Source organism: Phallusia mammillata, chromosome 1 (assembly GCF_965637545.1).
Source record: "Phallusia mammillata chromosome 1, kaPhaMamm4.hap1.1, whole genome shotgun sequence".
Taxonomy (NCBI): domain Eukaryota; kingdom Metazoa; phylum Chordata; class Ascidiacea; order Phlebobranchia; family Ascidiidae; genus Phallusia; species Phallusia mammillata.
The window spans coordinates 20,233,421-20,250,988 of NC_137252.1; the positions used below are offsets into that span (position 1 = coordinate 20,233,421).

General features: G+C 37.3%; 1 protein-coding gene across 3 annotated transcripts in view; it reads left to right on the forward strand.

Annotated features, from left to right (window-relative positions):
- LOC145223363 (TOG array regulator of axonemal microtubules protein 1-like) overlaps window positions 1-17,568 on the forward strand; it is a 118,712-nt gene that overhangs the window by 28,035 nt on the left and 73,109 nt on the right. For 2 of the 3 annotated variants that reach the window (XM_080089788.1, XM_080089782.1), the window contains exons 5-8: window positions 5,347-5,427; window positions 5,602-5,754; window positions 13,240-13,352; window positions 14,225-14,587. In XM_080089788.1, the coding sequence (XP_079945914.1) occupies window positions 5,347-5,427; window positions 5,602-5,754; window positions 13,240-13,352; window positions 14,225-14,587 (710 nt within the window). The remainder of the gene's footprint in view (window positions 1-5,346; window positions 5,428-5,601; window positions 5,755-13,239; window positions 13,353-14,224; window positions 14,588-17,568) is intronic. The other variant, XM_080089797.1, reaches the window with a different exon arrangement.

Below are 17,568 nucleotides of genomic sequence, written 5' to 3' on the forward strand. Positions count from 1 at the left end.
CAAAGGTCAACTTGTAGGTATTACAAACACAGTTAAGAATGATTTTTCGTCATAACGTAGCTTCTTTATTTTCGACAAATCAATTTAAAAATCAATTCTTAAGTCATATATACAAAATATACTCAAAAAGAGCGGCAGACGATCAGCGTCAGTGTAAAGTTTTATTTGAAAAAGAAATATTAATTTCGCTTATTAAGGCATCATCAGTTTCTGTCTTATTCAAATAGAAACTGATGATGCCTTAATAAGCGAAATTAATATTTCTTTTTCAAATAAAACTTTACACTGACGCTGATCGTCTGCCGCTCTTTTTGAGTATATTTTGTATATTTGACAAGTAAAGACAGATCTGTCGGTCACCACCCTGTTACAGAGGCTGATTCTTGTAGTCTGTTATGACATTACACTTAATTCTTAAGTCATGTATAAATTAGGCGAAACAGTATTGGAAAAGCTTAATTGCTATGAAGTCATAGTGGTTTCAAACCAATGCAACAGAAAAAATGGCCATAAACCTAGTGCTTAAGCATAAGTAGAGACAATTCTAAGTTTTGTATGGCCAGAGTTCTGAAGCTGTGGAATGTGTTTTATTTCGGCTGTTTCTTAAGAACATTTTCTGAAAAAGCAGTTTATTCTTCAATGAAGTACAAAATGGTGCAATACAATGTCTGTTGCTGTAGGTTAGGCATCACTAAACTTTTTCATTGGATTTGCATAATTACACCAGAAGGCTGCATGGCTTACAAGCCCTGGCACAACCTGCCAAAACTCGAACTCTCCATGTGAGGGCTTATGTCTTTTTACAATCTTGTTTGTAGTCAGATTAAATTGTAAAATTATAAAGAATGTATAAGTGTATATATTCTATCACAAGTTACAAATGAAGGCAATTCTTCGCACACAATTACTATTCTTTGCCCCTGTCTGTTATGAAACAAATTACTTTTGGAACATACCTATGATTTGTAATCCTGTTAAACCAGGTAAAATTATTACGAGAATCCATTCTTCACACTTGCACAATCTTTAATGTATTCTGTTACAAAATGTTTCATACATTTTATTAAACCAAAAATACCTTCGAGGTCCAGATAAAATGACACCGAGGGCAGGATCTTGCCCAAAGGCTGTATTTTGTTGAACCCTGCCCTAGATAAATATTATGACAAAATTATATCAGCTGAGGAATTGTGCCAGTCTGTACAGTTTTGGTGTAATGTGTTGTTCTAATTCAGGGGTCGGCAACCTACGGCCCACTGGCCGCATCCGGCCCGCCAAGCAAAATTATCCGGCCCGCGACCCTTTTAGAAACTTCCCACATTATATCGGGGAACGACTTTGTTGTTATTGTTTCATCACAATTGTGTTTCTAGCAAAAAATAAACAACGATGTGATTCAAGCTCCCTAATTAGCGGTGGGTCGCAAATACTTTGTGCGACAACCGGCGAAAAGTGGTCAAACACCCCTCGATCCAAATTACAGAAAACAACTACCTAACACCAAATGCTAAAATCACCTCGGTGCTCTCAGTTCAACATAATACTTCATTCGAATTCAGCAATCTAAACTTTCGCTGCCATGGTCGTGACTGTTTTTTTTTTGTTTTTTTTTATGTGAAAAAGATTTAGGAATTAGGGTACCGGTAATTTCGCCGGATCGTATTTCAATTTTGTTTCATTTTTGCGATGTCGACTGCTTTGCCAAATGCCGGGACAACCCAATCAAAATAAGCTACTTTCGGGAGTTCCAACACCATGACTAGAACTAGAAAGGTGGCTTTCTGATATACTTCCATTTTATATATTCTATACCATATTTACCAATTTACTATACACATCATTTGATCTGCACATATGACTGTTTTTGCAAGCAAAAACGAATGGGTCCCCACACGCGCGTTTACGCGGATTTAACGTCCTGGTTATTTTTAGATGCTTAAAAAAAAACTTAACCAACTTTAGCAATAACCCAACTTTAAAAGTTTTGTCCGCATTCTTTTTGCATCATTATTGTCATACAATTACAAAAAACAGTAAATAAGAACGGGAAAAATACTTTTAATTTAATCTTATGCTTTATCCTTGATATTGTCGTTCAAGGTCAGTTTTTAACACAATTTTCCAAAACTGAAAATGTGCTTGATAACTTAATAAAATGACATAGCATAGCTGCGCAAGAACAGCTGATTTCTAATCACCAACACGACTGTCTCGTAAAACGTCCGTCCCGGACGTCAAGCTGGGCACACCCGCTGCATTTACCCGCCTTAATCGTATACAAGCGAATGACTCCCTTGAGAGTTGAGACTTCTATCTGACTGACAGTGTACACAGATTATGGACTGTAAAAGTAACTATTTGGCCGATTAAAGCAAATTTTTTAATACTGAACGAATAACCTACTGCAAACAATTGTTTAACATTTCAGCACATTAGGGCTTGTATTTTTGGGGTAAAATGGGTGAATCCAATAAAAAGTTACAAAATTCTTTAGAATACCTAGATTGCACCAACCAACAAAGCATGAAACTTTCAGATTATGTACTTCAGTCAGTACAGCCATTTTAATTTTTTTTGGTTTTGGCTAGCCTGTGGGTGAACCGCTGGGTCGTTTGGGGTCAAACTTAAGGAGGATCAAATTTGGATTAATAACTAACATCTGTCCAAATTTGAAGCACTCTTTCTTGACCAAATGCATCTCACAAACCAGCGTTAGACAGAAAAAAGAAAAAAAAATACGGACAAAAACAATATGTGTCCCCTTCAGGGAAGGGGACCCATAATTAAACGCAATTTAATAAGAAAAAAGAATACGGCCCGCCGCGACTTGGCAAATCTCAGTTTTGGCCCGCTGCATGCAAAAGGTTGCCGACCCCTGTTCTAATTCATCAACAACTAGCAAGTGGTTGTGTGTTTCACCACAATCGTCTTCATTTCCATGGTTGTTTTTCATAGACGAAGTTGCCTAGTTATCTTGTACAGACGAATCCGGTTAATCGCATCATCGATTTGCCACGGGTATTTGATGCGATTAACCGGATTATGCGATAATCCGGTTGCTATGTAAACAGTACACGCCGTTAACGAAAGTGCTCATTTTCACTTCCCCAGCTAAAACAAATTTGCAGTGACGCTCAACTATGGCAACGGGGCAGTATTTCTCTCTTTTGTTGCCGAGAATCGAAAAAAGTACTCTCAAGTCAAAACTAGATTTATTTACTGTCAGCGCAATGCATGACGTCATGCTTCCTAACTGTCGTGGCTATGATGCAATCGCCTAAGTGTGTTGAAGAAACAGTAGAAACGCACACACACACTCTTAGTTGGCGCGCACGCCACAGTTCGCTTGATTGTGCTTTCTCTTGCAGTAAGGTTTATTTGAAAAGATATGTTACATCGCATCGTAGCCAAGGGGCCCAACATTTAAATTTGGGAACTTCCCTATGAAGACGGTTTATGACGTTTTAGTCTCGTTTCGGGTAGTTTCCCTTATAAATGTGCCAGGCGTCTCGCTTCATATACACGTAAAATGGCCTGTTGTTTCTAACCTATTTCGTTTTCTAATTCAAACCAGCGCGTTAAGCGGCAAAGTGCTAGGTGCATATTTGTAAGCAAGCCCAAACCCGTACACGACCGAAACCTAGTCAAACTTACAACTTTGGCACATTTTACAGCGCAAGGGCGCTAAGGCGAGCTGCATCAGTTTCTATTATAACCCGCTATACAATTGACGAAAAGAATAATTGATTTTAGCAAAACTTTAAAGTCTCAGATTGTGACGCTACTTTTTAGCTTACTCAGCAAAACTGCAGCTGCAAGACTAGCGTGAATGTCACGTGATCAACGTGTGATCGTTGCTTCAAAAATTTAAAGCAGCAACAAGTACTAGAGGAATAACTGCCTTTTTAATTGGTGTTCTTCCTGATAAGTTGCGCAAGGTCACAAATAGAAGACATAAAATATGTCAGTCGTTGGCACGTTACCAATTACGTGAATCTGAACAACATCGTGTGATTACTTGCGATCTAACATTTTTTACAACTATTACGTGTTTGGCGGGTCATGAACAATATAACAGAAAACATTTTTAAACATTTGTTTTACATTTAACATTGTTTAAATTTCAATACAGTTTAACACTTCGAATTTGGGGCAGTTCGCACTTAGTAAGAAATTACAATCAGCGTCTTTGCCGGAACACCAGTTTCGTAATTTTGACATGTTGAACTCTTCATTTAAATTTTAAACACCTGTTATATCACTATTGGCGATTAGATAAGCCAATAAAAAAAAGGATCAATGTGCACGGCTTTGAGATAACGACTCCTTGTTATCGCACAGCGGTACACTGAACGCCGTTTTAATCTCCTAATGACTTTTCCAAAATATTTTATAGTCGAGACGTGTCATTTTCAACGTTGAAATTAGATGCGTTATTTGGTGTAGAATGCAACCATGCATCCACGTCTTTTCATGTACATTACCTCCGGAGGATTTTACTATCATATCGTCGTTTTTTATTCGAAAAACTCGGTCTGTTCGACTTTCACATAGAGATCATCAATCCGGTTAATCGCATATTTCGTTGAAAATCGATGCGAATATCTGGTTTATGCGATAAACCGGTATGCGATTAACCGGACGATTTTCTTACAAACGATGGGCGACGGTTTGGGATTTTTAATTGTGATGCAATTAAACGGATTATGCGATTAACCGGATTCGTCTGTATTAGTTTGTTGCAATAAATGTTTGGTTACCAATTTCAGTCTGACAATGGTCTGTTTATTTTGCTGTTTCGACGTCCTACACAGGTTGCATTCATCAGGGTAAATAACACTCAATGCTCGTAGTACAGTGCATGATAAACAAAGGAATAAAAGAATTAAACGCGAGCCTCTTAAGATTAGAGGTACAATCATTCGTTATCGCTCGGTGTTTTTACTGCGTTGTGACGTTCTTGCATATAATTCTTTTTTCCTTTGTTTATTGAGCACAGTACTACTCGCATTCAGTTTTATTTACCCTGATGAAGGTAACTTCTATAGGACATCGAAATTCGGAATAAAAATACAATTGCCAGAAGAGCTCTATAAACTTGACGTTATGCCTGGCAGCCATTGCTTGTAAATCAGCAAAAAGAAAATGAGAAATTGTTTCATGTTAAGAAGTCAAAGTAACAACTTGTGCAATTAGAACATATGGGGTTTAATGTCTTTGTGCATACAATTTATGAAAACCCAGCCTTCTTAAATTAAACATCGGCAACCCTTGGTTATATACCATCCTAAACACCATCAAGAGACAAAATTGAAATTCATTACATAATCATGTTTATTGTTGTAGGTCCAACATATCAAGAGCTGTACATGAAAAAGAAGGGAATAACAAGTCGACCTTCTTTGTTACAACTTGCACAGGGTCAAGGTATTTCTACCTCAATTTTGACAAAATAAAGATATGTTAAAACTGACATGTGAAATAAGCAATACAAGAAAAGTAAAGTATTTGGATGCAGGAAGCATGTTTCGTAGGAAAATAGGAAAATCATCCATTTTTTTCTGCTTCACGGATGTAGTTTATAGCTTTTAATATCTGCAGGTAGTTCTTCTATGTACCTGCCATCATTTGCAACAAGTTCTTCCACTGCTGTTGCATCAGTGTTGTCCAGCTCATGTCCAAGCAATTTTTTTCAAACACATTCAGCTAAAAAGATTCAAGAAGTTTCAAAACCAGAGGAATCAAATCTTTCAAGTAATTTTGGCTTCACATTTAATTTTTTCAGTAATGGAGGTCCTCTTCTCTAAAGGGAAGACATATTGAATTTGGTATGTTTTTTTCTTTTTTCTTGTTGAACTTTGTCCACACACTCTTGGCATGAAAATATTTCATGGATTAGAGCTGGTAGATATGGTCATCTAGATGTGCCATCTGTTTCATTTGACTTGATAGACCCAGTGGTTAACCTGTTAGCCCCCAAAGAGTACACTGTTTTTCATGATGCCACACATCACAAATGAAAAGTTCCTGTGGTTTAAAAGTGTCACAAAAAGGCAATGTAGTTGCACAAAATATTGGCTATTTTTTGCACATGGCAGTAAGGGGGTAGTTAACAGCTTTATGGCATGTGAAGCCTAAACGGTTGCAGCTCAAAACACGTCTAGTGTTAAACATTTTTAACATAGCTGATTTCATCAAAACTGTAATTTCCAGAATTTCAGTCATTATGGGTCCCCTTTACCTGAAAGGGATGCGTCTTGATTTTACTCATTTTTTTTCTTTTTTCTCCTGTGAAGTTTTTCCATGTACTTGTGGTATAAAATCTTTGGTGCATTTTGATGAAACCTTCATGGATGGTAGATATAGTTGTGTAGATGTGCCATCTGCTTCGTTTGCCTTGATGCCGCTAGTATTTACCCCGCTAGCCTCCAAAGTGTAACATGTTGTTGCATTGCATCTCAAACGAAAGGTTTCTGTGGTGTTATAAGGGCAACTGGACATATGTTACTTGGGTTTGTGGATTGTTTAATGGAAATTTTAGACATTGGCCAATGTGTTCAAAATTTTACCGGACTGTTGATTGGGTCATAGTGGTTTCATATTTTATATCTTTGGGCGTAGAACCCCATCAGTTACCCTACCATCATAGGCGTCGATTCCCGGGGTGGCAGGGGTGACGTACCTCCCCACTAAAAATCTCTGGGGTGGCAGCCATTATAAAATAGCTATGCTGCCACCCCAGAAATTGCCTGGCCCCATTTATATTCTTGCATTACAGATATGGGTTTCTTTCATTTACATGCGCTCTTTCTAATGGTCGGTATATTTCGAGCATGTGCAAAGCAAGCTCCGCGAAATCTCTTTTGTTTTTAAACAACGCATGGGGAAAACCCGTTTTGCGCTACTCGCTTCAGTGATTTCAAGTTTGCTCCACGAGAACAAGTCTGAACAGGACGTAACAATGGCAAATTTCACGTTTTTAGGTGTTGTGGATGTTAATTAGCAGTTGGAGATTATATTGTTACACAGAGTTCCATTTCCATGCACGGAAAATTAAATTGCAGCGGCCACCCATATGCGCAAATTTCGTATCGAAACTGCAATGCCGATTCGATACAAAATTGAACATGTAAAATTAATTTACAAATCTCTGTTTATGTATCACATGCTATGTTGCGTTTTGTGCGTTATGTTACCTTTTGAACCACACTACTTCAGATAAATAACGCTACCCAGCACAAGATACACTTTTCCCACCACTAACCAGTCGCTGCTGTGATCACATAACTAACACATTGTGACGTCATATGGATGGTTTGTGACGTGACTTTCATAGTTGTTACGTCCAAGTTAAGCAAGATTGAGTACAGAGTAATATACGTGTTTATACCCTGCCAATATCCGCGAAACGCCATCTACAAACCTTAACAAGTATCGTGGTGTGGTTTGATCATGCAAGGAACCTCATCAAATTTTGCCACCCCACAAAAGAAAATTTATTCTAAAAAATCGACGCCTATGCTTACCATCCCCCTAAAATGGAGTTTTTTAAACAGTGTCGGAATTGAATGAAATTTGGACTGCTTGTAGAATTTGTCATATAAAGCAGCTGTTTGTTGTGTTTAACCTTGTAGCCCAAATATTTACCTATCCAACCCCCTAAAATGGTGGAGTTTTTAATCAGTGTTGAAAATAAGTGAACTTTGTATAGCTTGAAGAATTTGTCATTAAACAGAGCTGTTTGTTGTGTTTAACCTTGTAACCCAATGTTTACCCCTCCAGTCCCCTAAAATGGCTGAGTTTTTAATCAGTGTCAAAATTAACTGAAATTTGTATAGCTTGTTGAATATGCCATTTATATTTGTTAATTGTTGTGTTTCACCCTATAGCCCTCTGATTTACCCCAGTGGCCCCTAAAATGGGTGAGTTTTATAAAAACTTTATTCAAATTAAATGAAATTTGGACAGCTTGAAAAATTTGCCATTTAGAGGTGTTGGTTATTGTGTTTTACTTTATTTTGCCACTATTTGCCCCTTCTTCCCTTCAAAATAGAACATTAAATAAGACAAACTTCAAACAAATTTGTTTAGTTTGTACTTTTAATAGCATGATTATTATGGGTCCCCCTTTTTTTTATTTTATTTTTCTTCCCAATGTTTGTCCGACTCGTTTTTCCATCTTATGTTTGATGGATTTGGATGAAATTTACACAGATGGTAGATATAGTTATGTAGATGCCCCCTAAAATGGGTGTTTTTCCTCCCATAAAATGGGTGTTTTTCCTCCCAAAGTTTGTCCGACTTGTTTTGCCATCAATTGTTTGATGGATTTGCCTGAAACTTATACAGATGGTAGATATAGTTATGTAGATGTACAGTGTTGGAATTGGCTGAAATTCGGATAGCTCGTAGAGTAACCCTGTAGCCCCAACATTTACCCCGCAAGCCTCTAAAGCAGGGGTGTCCAACTCGACTACACCGCCGTGCCAATTTTTGTTTTAAAATATACTCGCGTGCCAACGTTTGGTACTTTTTCCAAACCATGTCTAAAATGTCTTAACGGTACGGGCTCAATCCGAATATTTGGCCAATATGTAGAACCATATTAAATGGTTAGAAAAAAAACGTGTCGTCAAGTGCGAGTAAACTTGTTTATGATACTCCAGAAACCTTTTGTTCTGTTCATGTGACACAAGATACGAATAGTTTGCAGGGGCACTGGCGTAGAGTGCTTTGTGTAACGTCGAAATCGCATCTTTGTTCAAGTTACGTCGGTTTTAAAACGTAACCACAAATGCGTTTGTAGTCACGTAATTAATTGAACTGACATCGATTGAAACGCAACAATTACAATTGTTTCGAAATAAACGGGCATTTTATTGCAACATAAGCATGGCACGTACACTGACGTTTTAATATTGAAACGTGAATTGCTTTTAAAAATGCAATTTAATCAGTGGGTTGTATAACTTTACTAATGATCATCTTTACCAAAGTTAGACTAAAGGCCAAGAGGAATCAATAGAAGCAAATTTAATTGCGTAACAAATCCTAATGTTTACCATATGAATGTGCAAAAGCTCGCGTGCCATTTTCAAATGCTCTGCGTGCCACTTTTGGCATGCGTGCCACGTGTTGGACACCCCTGCTCTAAAGTGTAAAACATATTTGTATGTTACTGGGCACCACAAACGAAAGATTTCTTTGGCGCAATAGTGTTACAAGGGCAACTAGTTATATGTTACTCGTTTGTGGGTAGCTTGGTTGACGTTTTTGAGTCATGGCAGTTAGGGGGCTGTTAACAGCCCTATGCCGTCAGCATTAATGGTTGTTGCTCAAAACACGCATAGTGGTCGAAATTTTAAACTTTGGCAGATTGGGCTGAAAATTGGACAACTTGCAGAATTTACCATTCATAGGAGCTGATTGTTGTGTCTAACCTTGTAGCCCCAATTTTACCCCACTAGCTCCCTGAAATGGGTGAGCTTATTAAACAGTGTCGGAATTGGCTAATATTTGAGTGGCATGTGGACTATGCTATTTGTAGGTTTCGTTGATGTGTTTTACCTTGTAGCCCCAACATTTACTCAACTAGCCCCCTAAATTAAGTGAATTTTTCAAAAACGTCTAAATTATATAAAATTTGCAAAGTTTGTTGAACATACTATTTTAAGTCCTCAAATGTTGTGTTTTGCCCTGTAGCACTACAATTTAACCAACTGTTCCCTGAAATGGGTGACACTTTTAACAATGTTCAAATTGAATGAAAATTGGATAGCTTGTAGAATTAGCTATTGATAGGTGTCTTGTTTTTGTTTTACCAAATTATGCTACTATTTACTCCTTCTATTCTCGAAAAAAAATGTTAAATAGGACATACTTTAAACAATATCTGGGGTGAATCTGATTTGTATAGTTTGTACTCTACATAGTATTATTATTTAAGCCCAGTGCTGATCACTGTTACCACACCCGACTTTATCATGGTTATCTCTTGAAATGCATTATTTTCAACTTTGCATGTGTGGGGACCCATAAGTTTCTGCCTGCAGAAACAACCAAGGTTATAAAAGACAATGGATGATATGGGACCCAATATAAAATAAGTGTAGAAAATATGTGTGATAGTGTATATGCAAGGGCAATATGTGCTAAGCCACCCTTCTAGTTTGTCACCATTCCTCATGGGGTTGAAATGCTTGGCAACATGTGTTTAATACTAAACTGAAATTGGAATTGGCTCAGAAGTTCAACCTATTGCTGAAATCCAAACAGCATAGCACAAAAATCCCGGGATACCAAGAATTAAAAAAGCTGCTGTAATAAATGCATTTTCAGACCAGATCATGAACACTTTTTAAACATAACTTTAATTTATCCATTTCACTTCTTTAACTAGTAGCCTGAACCTGGGGATGCTTGTTGCTATGGTGATATAAAGAGGGACATAAGCCATGTGTCCACACCTGCAGCAAGGACATTAAAAAAACGCTTATGGCTGTGTAGTTTGGCAGGTTCATCAGGCATATGTGAAACAGAGTGTCATACCCTCGACAGATCCCTTTCTTTATGTGCAGAGCACTAATTTTTAAAAGAACAAAAACTGAAATGAAAACATTTTTGAAACTAGTTAATTTAAAGGCAACCATTTTGTCCTGGTTAACTGGTTTCCTTTGTACCCTGATGCTATTCAGTACACTTTGTTAAGAGCATCACTCACACTTTCCGAGTTGAAATAAGAAACAATCCTCACCGAAAACATGCAACATACCTGGTCACTGCTTAAAATGTGATGTTATTATGGGTCCCCTTCCCTGAAGGGGACACATATTGATTTTACTCAAAATGTTAGATGTAAGTTCAGATAAACCACTTAGTCGTTCACCCTTTGGTTTTAAAGATATATATATATTTCGCTATTACAGCATCGTCAGTATCTACGAACAAGCAGCCGGAGGGAGGAAACAAGGCAACCCTCCCTCCGGCCGCGCACCTGTAATATATTTTTTCTTTTTCTTGTCTGTTCGCTTGTTTGATGCGGTAGTGGTTCACTCGGTGCGTTGGTTGCCGCTGCAGCTTGAGTAACGTTTTTTAACGTTTTATAACATTCCATTTTACACTTTTATTAGTAGGTCTTTTATGCATACTGTTTTCATTAATTTTTTATGAATCTTTCTGCTTGTTCGTAGATACTGACGATGCTGTAATAGCGAAATATATATATATCTTTAAAACCAAAGGGTGAACGACTAAGTGGTTTTTCTGAACTTACATCTATTGCTATAAGGATTTTTAGTCTTCACCCACCAAGCAACGGACTGGGTGATTCGAGCTTTAAGTTTCAATTACGAGTATTACTCAAAATGTTTGTTTGTTTTTCTTTTTTTTTCTTATTTTTTCTTCTACCCAAAGTTTGTCCGACTCGTTTTTCCATCAAATCCTTGATGGATTTGGATGAAATTTACACAGATGGTAGATGTAGTTACGTAGATATGCATCCCACTTTGTTTTTGTTGATAACCCCAGTATTTAACCCGCTAGCCCCCTAAAATGTTTTTTCCCCCCAAAGTTTGTCCGACTCGTTTTTCCATAAAATGTTTGATGGATTTGGATGAAATTTACACAGATGGTAGATGTAGTTATGCAGATGTGCATCCCACTTTGTTTTTGTTGATAACCCCAGTATTTATCTCGCTAGCCCCCTAAAATAGGTGTTTTCCCCCGAAGTTTGTCCGACTCGTTTTTCTATCAAATGTTTGATGGATTCGGCTAAAATTTACACAGATGGTAGATGTAGTTATGTAGATGTGCATCCCACTTTGTTTTTGTTGATAACCCCAGTATTTACCCGGCTAGCCCCCTAAAATGTTTCCCCCCCCCCGAAGTTTGTCTGACTCATTTTTCCATCAAATGCTTGATGGACGTGGCTGAAACTTATACAGATGGTAGATGTAGATGTGCATTCCACTTTGTTTTTGTTGATAACCCCAGTATTTACCCCGCTAGCCCCCTAAAATGGGTATTTTCCCCCGAAGTTTGTCCGACTCGTTTTTCTATCAAATGCTTGATGGATGTGGCTGAAACTTATACAGATGGTAGATATAGTTATGAAGATGTGCATCCCACTTTGTTTGTCCGGATAACCCTAGTATTTACCCCGCTAGCCCCCTAAAAGGGGTGAGTTTGTAAACAATGTCAGAATTGGCTAAAATTTGGATAGCTTGTAAAGTATGCCAATTATCGTTATTGTGCCATTGCAGTTCGGGGTTTGTTAACAGCCCTTTGACGTCAGAAACATTAACGGTTGTTGCTCAAAACACCTCTAGTGGTTGAAATTTTAAACGTTGGCAGATTGGACTGAAATTTTGCAGTACTATTGATTGAGTCATTGTGGTTTCCTACTTTTGAGTTTGTGTGTTGAACCTCAATTAGTTATCCTACTAGCCCCCTAAAATGAGTGTTTTAATTTAAATAGTTTTTACTCCATATAGCATATTTAGATATGCACAGTACCAATCACTGTGTTTGTCTTCACAATACCAAACTTACTCATTGTTATCTATTGAATTGCATTATCTCCAACTTTGCATGTGTGGGGACCCATGAGTTTTTGCTCGCAGAAACAACCAAGGTTATAAAAAAACGATGGCTAATATGGGACCCAATACAAAATAAGCATAGGAAATATATTTGTGTTTTGAAATAGATCATAGTGTATGTGCAAGGGCAATAAGTGCTAAGCCACCCTTCTAGTTCTTTTAAAATGTGGTGGACATGATGCAATTGGTTCTATGTGATTTCAGGTGTAAACAGTGAAAATGTAAACATACTCCACAATAACACACCAAGCCGCACATACATTTGTGACACTGTCTCTGCTCTCTCTTAGGTACTTTGCCAACCTCCGAAATATGAGCGAGTTAAAGAAGCAGAAAAATGTCTTTTTACCTAATATATGGGTTCAATGTTTATGTAGGCTTTCAATAAACATTAAACTGTGCGACTTTTACATAGAAATCAACAATGCAGAATTATTTATTTAACAAACAGTAGCACTGTTTAGAAACTGCCGCAACTTACTCGATTTTTTGAATACTTGGCTTGCTATCAACTGGTATGTATTTTATAAAAGAAATCATATGAAAATTTTCACCATTTAGTGGGAATTATAGTTTGTGTTCAATGACAATAAACAAGAGATGTCCTTTTGGTTGCTGAGTTTGGTCAAATTGTTTGCAGGAAAGAATGCTTCACCATACCCTATCCCACTGAAGCCCACACTTGCACGTTCTGCTGCAAAAAGACGGGAAAAAAATGCAAGCATGTCAGAACTGGATCAACAGGCAAACTCAGTAAGTGTGTGGTGCCACCACGCAGTCGCCTACTTCATGCCTATGCGTGTAACAAACTAGCAATAGACAGAAATAAATATTTTGGGTTTTGAAGGGTGAAAATGGGTGAATCCTATTAAAAGTTACAAAACTCTTTAGAAAACCTTACATTGCACCAACCAACAAAGCATATAATTTCTGGATAATGTACTTCAGTCAGTGCAGCTGTTTTAAAAAATTGGGCATTTTGAGTGCCTGAGGGTCATTCAGGGTTAAACTTTAAGAGGATCAAATTTGGATTAATAACCAATGTCTGTTTAAATTTGACCAAGTTTAAAGAACTCTTTCGTGACCAAACACGTATAACAAACCAGCGCTAGACAGAAAAAAGGAAAAAAAAATATGGATGAAAACAATATGTGTCCCCTTCATAACAAGCTCACACAACTGCTGTATTGTACTTAAGCAGCAGTGGGCCCACCCAATTACATTCTTATAATTAAACAACAATAAATGAAGCAAATCACAATAGAATACTCTAACTTCTGATAATGGCCAATTACTTGCATAAAAGCTATTTATGCCCCTTGTATTAAACCAGTGATTTTCTATCATTGTTCCATGGAACAATAGTCAACCAATAAATTTCCTGTGGAACACCTGATTTTAAAACTATAGCTGTTGTCAATTTTTACTTATCATAGTTTGTATTCTAGAGGTATTAGTCACAAATTACCTGAGCCAGAGTTGGCATGCAGTTATACTAGGAGTCAAAATTAAGACCTTTCAGCTTGCAACTCCTTAACCCTGATTTTTTTAAATTATTTTATTTTATGAAATGACACAAAGCACCCGTTTGTAAAATGCTGCAATTTACTTTTGAATATGTTTAGGGCATTGAAAAAAGAGGTCATTCTGCACCAAAAGACCAACAACAAAATTTGGAACATGAGACAGAAACCAAATTAAAGCAAATAGAAATTTTGCAAGTGTCTCATGATCATGAAGGGTCAATAACGAATGCAAGCAGTTCTGATGAAACAACAAAAAAACTACCTACTTCCAACCCCATGAAACATTCTATTAAAGGCAAACAAAAAAGTATTGTCCTGAATGATATCTCTGCAACAAATGTTGGCATCTATCAAAGTGGTCTATTTGATCCTCCTTCACTAGATGATGAAACTCACTTACAAGAGCCCCCTTTAACACCAGAAGTGACTCAACATCCTAGAAATCAAAAAGATTCTGATGAGGTGAGTGTTATGTTTGGTGTTACCCAAGTATTGATTATGGACAGGGTTGCCATATCATCCTTGTTTCTGAGATTTGTCCTTATGTTGAAGGGCAATGTCCTAGAAAAATTATTGTCCTTATTTCTAAGGAATGTCCTTGTTTTTTACTTGTCCTTCTTATGTCTTATTTTCAACAATTACAAGGAACAGACTGAATACACTTTTGGCATAAAACCCTCGGTGGATTTGGATGAAACTTTTAGCTTATGGATAGGGATGTTCAAAGTAGGTTATCGAATCATTGCACTCTCACAAAAGACAATAAAGGATTCGTCGACGTTGACATATCAATGGTGGTGCTTTGGAGGGAGGCATACATAGCGATTAGCATGCGATGCTTGTTGTTGCGCATCTGATCATGCGATGGCGTTTATGCAATGTGCTTTGCTACCTTTTGCCGGTGTTTTACTGTTTTCCGACTTTGACAAAACGAATCAACAGTTATGGCGTTAGGCAGCAACTAGAAGCATGGGATGGTCTGTTAATATAGTTAAACAGTGAAGTAATGCCAAAACATATGATGTTTGATTTATTTCTTAACCCCAGATAACTTGAAATATAGTGAGTAAACGCTGCAATTGTTAACTTTTGTACTGCAAAAGTACTGGTAGTTTAATAGGGATTTCAAAATTAACCACCCAATGTCCAAACTTTGTTTGCTAGAGTACCTGTTTTTGCAGTTGTTTACAGTTAACAAACATTATATATTTATACACTAGGGAGTCTATGTTAGTCCTCTCACATCAAACCAAATTACCTCAGCATGCTCACAACATACTTACTCCTACCGAAGGCAATAAAAACTAGAAGGGTGGCTTAGCACATTTTACTATAACATGTACACTACAACCTATTTTGCAACTGTAATATATTCCCTATGCTTATTATATACTGGGTCCCATATCAGCCAACATTTTTTACAACCTTGATTTGTTTCTGCAAGCAGAAACTCATGGGTCCCCAATACCGCAAAGTTGTAAACAGATAACCATAAGAAAGTGTGTTATAAAGTCAAACACAGTGATTGGTAGTGTTCCTTAAATAAACATGTTATGTAAAGTACAAACTGTCCTAATCTCATGCAATTCAGACATTGTTATTAGTTTGTGGGCCTAAATAGCGTGAAACACTGACATCTCAAATGGCATATCATACAAACTGTCAAAATGTCATTTCACTCAAATATTGTTAAAAAATTCACCCATTTTGGGGGGTTAGTAGGGTAAATATTAGGGCAGCAGAGTGAAACACAATAATCGACAGCTATAAATGCCAAATTCTACAAACTGTCAAAAATTCATCCAATTCGGACATGGTTTAAAAAATTCACCCATTTTAGGGGGCTAATGGAGTAAATATTGGGGCTACAGGGTGAAATATAATAATGGACATCTACAAATGCCAAATTTAACAAACCGTCCAAATTTTATCCAATTCGGACATGGTTTAAAAAATTCACCCATTTTAGGGGTCTAGTGGGGTAAATATTGGGGCTACAGGGTGAAACACAATAATGGACATCAACAAATGCCAAATTTTACAAACCGTCCAAATTTTATCCAATTCGGACATGGTTTAAAAAATTCACCCATTTTAGGGGTCTAGTGGGGTAAATATTGGGGCTACAGGGTGAAACACAACAATCGACACCTTAAAAAGGCACAAAGAACAAACTGTCCAAATTTCATCCAAATCAGACATTGTTTAAAATTTTACCCATTTTCGGGGGCTAGTGATGTAAATATTGGGGTTACAGGGTGAAACACAACAATCGACACCTTAAAAAGGCAGAAAGAACAAACTGTCCAAATTTCATCCAAATCAGACATTGTTTCAAATTTACCCATTTTAGGGGGCTAGTGGGGTAAATACTGGGGCTATCGAGTCAAACAAAACAAATGGCACATCTACATAACCATATCTACCATCTGTGAAAATTGCATCCAAATCCATCAAACATTTCTTGGCAAAGGGGGGTGGAAAACTTGAGGGAAGAAAAAAACAAAGAAAAACAAAGAAAAAAAAAGAAAACAACAACAAACAAATCGAGTAAAATCAAAATGTGTCCCCTTCAGGGAAGGGGACCCATAATTACTAAATAAAACTGGTATAAATTAACTTTTCATGGTTATGCTAATTAGTTATGGGTCCCCTTCCCGAAGGGGACACATCTTGATTTCACTATGTTTTTTTTTCTTTTTTCTCCCTTGAGGTTTGTCAATGCACTTTTGGCATGAAATCTTAGGAGGATTTGGATGAAACTTTTACAGATCGTAGATATAGTATTGTAGATGAGCCATCTGCTTTGTTTGACTTGATAACCCCAGTATTTATCTCGCTAGACCCCAAAGTGTAAAATGTTTTGTATGTTGCTGCGCACCACAAACGAAAAATTTGTGTAGTGTAATAGTATAATAAAGGCAACAGAACATATGGTACTTGTGTTTGTGCAACACTTGGTAAACATTTTTTCACATGCCTGTCCGAGGGCTTTTAACAGCCTTGTGACGTCAGAAGCGTTAATAAATGTTGCTAATAATGCCTCTAGTGGTCAGAATTTTAAACATTGTCTCATTTGGATCAAATTTTACATTACTGTTGATTGGATCATTGCGGTTTCATATTTTATACTTTTGGGTGTTGAACCCCATCAGTTACCCCCACTGGCGCCCACTTATGGGGAGGCGGGGAGGCGCCGCCTCCCCGGGTTTTGCGTCGCTGACTACGTCATAAACAAGTTTTGCGTTTATTTACAAAATAATGCACATACAGTTTTGTATTAACTCTGTTACTAATGCACAGTCAGCGACCATAGGTGTAGAGTTTTTAAAAAATATCGGGGGTGCGACTTTTGATCTTCGGCTCCGATACCTATACCTTGTGCCGTATCTGTACCCGTACGATACTAAGGTATAAGACCAAATACCGACACCTCCACATTA